Raw genomic sequence first — 8,511 nt, 5'->3', positions numbered from 1 at the left:
TATTTTTATAAGAGTCAAAATGAGATGTCATTTCTCCAAATTATGGATCTCTTATGGTATTGACACGAGTATACACTACTATTATTGAAACTGATATGTTGTGTTTGCTAGTAAATTCTATTGGTTCTATTAGCCTTTATAAAACTAGCATAATTAAATATATGTGCTTAATATTATAAGTGAAGTGTCAACCATCCTTAAATAATTCTGCTACTGGTTTTATTAGCCTTTATAAAACCAGAATAACTAAATATATGTGCTTGATATTATAAGTGAAGTGTCAAACATTGCAAAATAATCCTGTTGCGTCCTAATCTTCACTTACTAGTGTGTTGAAATTTGAGAGCACCCGAGCCATTAGGAGAAAAGTCATGAGCACATGGAAGAAACTAAAAGCTTGGATTCTTCATAGTTTTTTTCTGTGATTTCAAATGTTGCTCACGAGTGTTCCATTCCCAACTTGTTCTTTAGAGGCACACCTAACTCATGATGGGACCCTAAGGAACAGTACCATGCTTCCATTATTGTATTTTGTAGACTTATTGACATGGTTGGTCCCTTGTGGACCAAAGAGTTCTACGCATCATCCATTTTGAACAACATTATAGTAGATTAACACTTTCTAGGCTATGGGACATGTAAAATGTTTTAAACAACTTTTGTACTAGTATATTACACATTAGCAGTTTTACTTCTGTAGGAGGAAGTGTGGTGAGCTTTTTGGTATCTAGTACTTGATAAACACCTACAATATCACTAGATGAATATATGCTTAGAGAAACAGGGCTAATCAAATTGTAATTGCTTACCATGAATCATTTTTGGCCATTCGACTTTGTGATTGCGTACTATGAATAACTTTTGGTCATTTGATTGTCACACTATGTTACAACATATTACAATCGCTATGCTTCTTCAAATTCTCCATAGTAGAGTAATGTGGATCTTCCTCTTACTTAACACTAGGCTAACATTTGTTTGAGCTCTTGCCTTGTTATGTTGATTACGAAGATCAATTTGAGAATCGCTTTGAAAGGGGTCATGTTTCTAGTAGAAGAAGACTCCCCACATTGATATCATTAATAAAAAGATACTTCGAAAGACATACTCATTCTAATAGGCTTGAGCAAATCCTTCATCGTTAAAGAATCCGAGTTAATTAAATAAAGACTCACGATGACCATGCACATACCTTTTGTTATGGGTTTAAAAAGAAAGTTGTATTGAATGCATTTGTATTTTATTTTGGGCTGTAGGGGCTGTAGGTTAGATAGATATCCATTCAGAAGTAATGATGAAATGTATCTATAAAATGAAAATACCTTGCAGTACTGTCCCAAGAAGACCCTCATCTAATCAAACCAGGTATACCAAATTGGATGCAAATCCAAACAATGCTAATTGATCAATTAACTCTCTTGCATTCTTACATCAAGTACATAACCACTTTTGACATCTCACGTTTATATGATGTAAAAAAACCAATTTCCATGAATAAATAACCATTTATGGCCTATATCAGAACATCTCTATGTTCATATGATGCAAATAAACCAATAAAATGATATCTTATAGCCATACAACACCCTATGTCCGAAATCGGTTGATTATGTTTTCATAGAATTCTGTTTTGACCTTGAATGCAGTAGTCTTTATTTACGAGTTTTATGGCTCTGATGCATTTATCTCCACTTGATGCTTATAGTGTCAAGATTTTGGTTACATTTAGCATAGTTAATATCTATAAGCAATTGGTTTAAATCATGCTAAATTGTATTTTGTGGCTCCTCAAATGTCTCCATATATATATGTATATATATATATATTATATCCAATTTTAAAATAATTAGGTCATATATATCAATAACATAACAAGTTAGGAGAGCAATGCGCATAGGAGGATTTGTTCCACAAACTTGAGAGGAAATGTTATAGCAGTATGTATAGAGTGTACATACCCCCTTTATAACAAATCAAATACTAATGATAAGCAATGAATACAGAATGGTTCAAGGATGTTGATCATACCACCCTCAAGTGAAGGACAAGAGATTATTTTGAAATACCATTGGTGTCCCATCGATATTGATGGAAATGGATCCGAGAGAGAGAGAGAGAGAGAGAGAGAGAGAGAGAGAGAGAGAGAGAGAGAGCTTTCCCTCAACAATGGAGACTTGACAATGTCTCAAGATGCTGTAAGGAAGGGGAGTAGCTAGTCTCCTTTATATAGCCCAACACATAAGGCTCCCAGGCCACCAACATAGGTCCTTATGGGTCTCATTTGTCATATCTAACGAGAATTAGTTTCTACCTTATCCTACCATTAAACCCTTAAAATTAAATGTGGTATTGGTCCTTATGATTATACTATAACACCACTATCCATGATCCTCTTTTTTCTCTAAAAACATATGAAAAGATGACCATTTGAACATTAACGAACTAAATAATCTGAGCATTGAATCCCCTCTACTCGATATATGGCGAGTTATCGATTGATTGACAAAAACCTTTTTGCTTAAGGAACCAAACTACGAAAGTAGTTCTAAAGAAAGGTCAAATGGCACTAGAAAAGTCTCTCTATTGTTCAAAAATGAAGGAAATGCAAACGAAAACCAATTTGAGAATGCTTTAAAATCAATAAATGAACATGCACTTCAGACAAGACAAAGGTACTTGAAGAAGTAAAAGAGGAGCACTTACCCATTGGGTGGAAGTGGTAAATGCAACAATGAAAGAAGAAACCAAAGGAAATTGCAAGTACAAGTTATGGAGTGGGCAAAAAAGATGAAGCCCACAAGAAGAGTTTGGGAATCCACTAACAAAAATCGGGGGCATCTTATATGGATAACAATATAATATGATATTACATGAACTAACATATATTCCAAGTTTTTTGGTTTTTCATCTGATGGACATTCTCATTTTTGTTGTTTACCTACATATAGCTTTGTTGCTTTCAATTTCTATTCATGCGGGCACATTAGTATTAGAAATTTAGACATTGACAAGGAATCCCCGTTCAACCCTTTGGGTTCTGTTAGACGTTTTACCCAAGGACCCCGAAGTTCCCAAATCCATAGTTTACCCCCCAAAACCGTAGTTTCCATGTTATTATCCAAGTGTTTGGGTTTTAGCTCACTATGGACCTTTTGAATTGAATACATCACTGATCAACTTAGTAATCTCTTACTCTAATTTTGTATTTAACATTTTGCATTCGGCGTTTCATTTTTGGACTTATCTTTTGGCTTGCTTTTTTCTCGAAAAGAGAGTTTCAAGTAGAGTTCTAATTTAATGCCCCCATGAAGAGCTCCAAGTAAAGGGAGGTAGATGATAGTGTGATATTCTGTAAATGGACACTCAAAAGCATCCTCAATAGGTGTACTACACATAGCGAAAAAAGAAGAAGAAATCATACATGGTGGGATAAGCAAATTAGGAGAATGCAGTTGACAGATTCAGAAATTTCCTGACCGAATCTCATATGAGACAACTGACCAAAAGTCAACTCACTACAATGTTTTGTTGACTTTGGCTCAAAACTACTTTTATGGCAGGGCCAAGAAACAGCCTTCGTGCTACCATTAGTCAATGCTGTTAATCTGGGTCGAACCGCTCAAACAAAAAAAGAAAGTGTTCCATTCCTGTTTGTTCAAGATAGCTTTATTTCTTTCCTGGACATTGCTTCAATTTTAGTGGATCAAGTGAGAATAGAAAGATAATAGTGTACATAGAGCAAATGTAGGCTTCACTTTAAGAGAAGGCAACACTTGCCCTGCAAACAATGACTTTCACATTAAGTATAAAATTCTATGGACTCTATGATCTTAACAACTTCTTGCATCACATGGTCTTAATGTAAAATTCTTGGTTACTCTTAACCCATTTGTTCATTTCAGAGGGGGAATCTTAGACCTCATGTTATTATTCAAGTCAACTTTAAAGATGGTAATCACATAATTCATATGACAATTTATTCCTTGAAAATACACAAAATTGTGCAATTACTCAACTTCTCCTATGTTTCGGAAACAAAGAAGCATTAATTAATTGTGTCTTTAAATTGGCTGTGTTCAATACCAAGATTTGATACATTCAAAAATAGCAATTGATGACTAGGCACATCCAATATTTCTATTGGCAAGTTCGGGCTTTCCATCTTTTATTGTACAATGAGGATGTTCATATTTACATGTTACATAGCATGTGAGAAAAAAAATGTACAATATACACAACATTTGATTGTACAGTCAGCAGTTAGTAAGTATGAATTTCAGATTGACCAAAGATTCTATTCAAAATAGATGCAAGTCTCACTCCACCTTGTGCAAGTCGAATCTCAACGATAGGCATTCTTGTGAGAAAATAATCATCTGACATCACAGCCAAACGCACCCATGAGAACCAACTAGTTAACATGAGAAACAACATGGCACTGTGCTGGACTGTATGTGTAGATATATGTATACGTACGCATGTATATATATATATTAGTTAACATGAAGATGGTGCTGGATACCACATTGTTGGACAGTATACTAAGGTTTGTTGAAGGTGTACACAAGAACGAGAATATTATCATCCTCAGATGACAAATATAGCCTATGGAACCAAAAGTGAGGCAATTTTGCGTAGTATGTGTGGGAATTGATTAGTGATTCTCGATTTCAAGAATTTGACTAATGAATGCTGCCATTGAGACTACACATTGTGAATGTGAGAGGAATGCATGTAGGGATTGGACCAGATTGTCAATGTGATGAACCTCGAATATGGTCAAAGGCAACAATTATATCAAAGACAAATTATGCAAAAATATGATAATCGGAAATTTATGCATATGATTCAAAATTTTCCCAAGGGAAAGATGTACCAGTTAAATATGATCCAGGAGTTGCGTTTCTGTATGCCCATTTGCATGCGGCATTGATGCTTTCAGCTGCATATCTGAATAAAATTCAAATGTGAGAAAAAAATAAATGCCCACATATTGATTCAAACCATTTCTAGTGTGTACGGTATTAAGATACAGAATCTCCATCTTTCATATTGATGATCTTCAACCAACAGGAAATATAAGACCAAGATACGTAGCCTATACCTTTTTAATGCCAACAATCGTCATAACATGAATGATAAAACCATAAGACTTTTTAAGAAGGAAACTTACATATCTGGACAAACTATATCACCATTACCACAGGTTCCCCATCCAGGCATATCAGTATTCCATTTTCCTTCCTAAATACAGATGGAGATACCAGCCCAAAAGTCACTTTAAGAAGCAGAAAACGGCTAGAAACAAGAAACTAACAAACGACATACAGAACCTCACCATAATGTTATTGCTAAGGTCTTCCACAAGCTTTGTGATCGAGGACTCATAAAATCTTTGGCTTGTCAATTCAATAATATCATCATCCCAAATCTTTTGATTCAAATTACAATTGCAATGAGGGAACAATGCACTTTGAAATATTCTTTAGCATTTAGCATCAATTTTATGGTAAAGGAGAACATACGTACATGATGAAGATTCCTCGCATGCTGATACCAATGAACCTTTATTGCATTTCCACCAAGATCAGATGTGAAACCAACATGCAACGGCTGATTGGACAAAACAATGTTTCAGACTTTGAAATTTTAAACCATCCCAACTGAGTTGAGTATCAGATATATTCTTAAGTTTTGATAGTGGTGTGTAAATGCATTGAGTACCTGATGAATATCTCCAACAAAGTGAGAGAGGAACAGCAGTGCTTCAGTCAAATTATCTGGCAAAATCGAGACAAAAAACAAAAAGGAAACAGAAGAAGTCAGGTAAATGTTGAATGGATAACCAGTTTAAGTCAAAGAAATTATCAAAGAATAAAGCAATTCTTGATATACATTGTTGCAAATTCGAAAAATATGTCGTTAGTTGGGAAGTGTAGTTGTTAATAGCACCAGCTACACACCTTCCCAAAATGCCACTTGAGTCATGGCAATCACCTGCATTCATATAGTTCGATCATGAGATTTAAATTATTTTTGAATTCCCGCGAAAGATTTTCTTTCCATTTATTAAATTTTTTTAGGAACATGTCAATTTCTTTCCATTTATTAAAGTTTTTTAGGAACACGAGTCCTAAAAGACTACAAATCCATAGAAGAATGAAAACATTATTTCACTAAGGGGACACTTGAAAAAACAGAGAAAAAACTTGGAGTATTTCAGAGTTTTTCTGTTTTATTTATCCACTAATTGGTTGGGATTTACCTTTTTGTGCACAATCTAATAGGAAATTTTGTATATGCATTTTTATCTTTGTTTCTTAAATGAGGAATACTATTTTGTCTCTTTCAATGCTTGTCATCATCATTGTCTGGGAATTTGTTTACTTAACTAGTGCACATAATTGCTCAAATAGCAAATATAATTTGATGAATTGTGCAATTTCTCAGATGCCACATATAACAGGTTGAGAAGAAGGTTGACAAAGGGAAAAACTCAGCAGTATTCCAAAGTTTTTTCCCCTAGAAAGATATTCACCAAATAATAATGTGAAAGCCATTGAGAAAAGAAAGAAAGAGATTTGTGCTTTTAGGATCATAAAAAGGATGAAATAAATATGAGTACTCACGATTATAGTCGTAATTGCAGAAAAAATCAGGTGTATCAATATAGTGAAGGGATCCACTCCACTTGTATCGGGATCGGATCTGATCTGGCCATGCACAAAGGCTTGGGAGACCTCCTTTTGCATATTCTGGAAGCAATGACTGCACAGCATCCCGGGTTGAATCACTGAAGAATTTCTGTAGGCGGAGAAAGGGTTGTTTTAAAACCACATTAAGAACGTAGTTCAAAAGGAACTTTTCACTGTTAATACTTCTGAAGAGAGATGAAAGGAGAACGACTCGTGTCCTTGGGGATGTTCCCTCCTTAGGACTTACTGAAAGCTATAACAACCTTGTACATATTCTTGAAAATTATGCCTAGCATCCTCATAAGGTACAGATTCCAAATTGGCACACTGCTTTATTTTGGTATGTGGAGGGAGCAAAATCCCTTCTTTTCTTAGTGAAAATTTGAAGATTTCATTTTTTCCTTGATACATTCTGTGACAGTGTGGTTATTTTTATTCTGTGAAACAATATGACCTTCCGTTTCCCATAGTTTTCAGTGCTCTAGATCTTTTCCTGAAGCGAAATGAAGAAATTCTCGTTTTCCTTCTGCTTATTATTTGAATATATTCACGTAATGACTTAAAATCTTCAGTCACTTGATATCCTCTCTCTACTAACAACAATTTCTACTTTTCTTGATTCAGTGTCCGTGTATTGATTATTTCGAACATTTAGATCTCTACATCAACGATGGCCTGCTATGAAATCTGTGTTTCGAAGCTTCTGTCTGTTTGTCTGCACAACAGAAAATCCTATCGCCCCCCTCCCCAATCTCCAATTTTTTTCTTCTCAATGTCAATAGAAATAGAGTGGCTGTCAATCATTCGATGAATTTGTTAAATTATCTTTCTCTTACTACAATAACTTTAAGGCAAACCATGTATAGCATGGTTTCCCGTATTATCTGCAGAAGTAGACCAAACACCTCCTTTTTATGGAGGAAAAAGAACGCATTTAACATCGACAAATATATGGAGACGCACAGAGACAGAGAGAGAGAGAGAGAGAGATAGAGAGAGAGAGAGAGAGAGAGAGAGAGATTAGGGTTTTAGCAGGTTACCTGTGCGATCAAGCAAGTCGCATAATGTCCTTGGACACCCCATGCGAGGGAAGAAGAAGGAAAGGAGGAGAAGAAGAAGAAGAAGAGGAAGAGGAAGAAGAAGGAAACAAAGTAGAACAGAGCGGCCATGGCTAGGGTTAAAAAAGAAAAGATACAAAAGAAAAGGCAGGGCAGAGCAGAGAAAGAAATCCTTCTTCTTCTTCTTCTTCTTCTTCGAACGATGAATGGGGTCTCGGTTCGGCTCAGCTCAGCTCGGCTCGGCTCGGCTCGGCTCGGTTCGGCTTGGCTTTGCTTTCCACAGTGCACACACAATACCGACGTGTCTATTAGCTAACCAAATCATATATAAATAGGCTTGACGAGGGAATCAAGGCCACGGACGGTGCAGGTCGCTCGGTTGTGTGTGTGTGTGTGTGTGATCTGCACCGTCCTATTTGGAATGTTTTTTTGTAAACGCACGATAAAAAAAAGCTGTCAGAGGTCGCCCAACTCTGAGTCCTCGATCACCCAACCTTTTGAGTCCTCGGTCGCCCAACCTTATCAGTAGTTCCCCAACTCTTGAGTCCTCAACTGTGTCAGTCGTCGCCCAACCCTGTCTGTAATCGTCCAATTTTGAGTCCTTGATCACCCAACCTACATAGCAAAACGTGGTCGCCCAACCTGCCACCCATGTTTGGTCGCCCAACCATGTTTAATTGTGTGGTCACCCAACCGACGTGTGATCGCCCAACCGCATGTATCCCCAACCAATTTTGGTCGCCCAATCGACGTGTATA

At 36.2% G+C, this 8,511-nt stretch overlaps 1 protein-coding gene across 1 annotated transcript; it reads right to left on the bottom strand.

Annotated features, from left to right (window-relative positions):
* Positions 1 to 4,075: 4,075 nt before the first annotated feature.
* Positions 4,076 to 7,943, bottom strand: LOC147857007 (endonuclease 4-like). The gene is made up of 9 exons (XM_087328813.1): positions 7,736 to 7,943; positions 6,630 to 6,804; positions 5,896 to 5,997; positions 5,725 to 5,780; positions 5,530 to 5,613; positions 5,339 to 5,431; positions 5,174 to 5,244; positions 4,877 to 4,950; positions 4,076 to 4,376 (listed from the first exon to the last, which is right to left on the bottom strand). The coding sequence occupies exons 1-9, from the start codon at positions 7,862 to 7,864 to the stop codon at positions 4,261 to 4,263; spliced, it is 900 nt and encodes a 299-aa protein (XP_087184939.1). The 5' UTR covers positions 7,865 to 7,943; the 3' UTR covers positions 4,076 to 4,260.
* Between the last annotated feature and the right edge of the window lie 568 nt (positions 7,944 to 8,511).

Source organism: Azolla caroliniana, unplaced genomic scaffold (genome assembly GCF_043228905.1).
Source record: "Azolla caroliniana isolate FFs.n. ecotype wild unplaced genomic scaffold, voAzoCaro1.0.p SCAF_12, whole genome shotgun sequence".
Lineage (NCBI taxonomy): Eukaryota > Viridiplantae > Streptophyta > Polypodiopsida > Salviniales > Salviniaceae > Azolla > Azolla caroliniana.
Note: the sequence above shows the minus strand (reverse complement) of the source record. Positions and strands in the feature narration are given on the sequence as shown.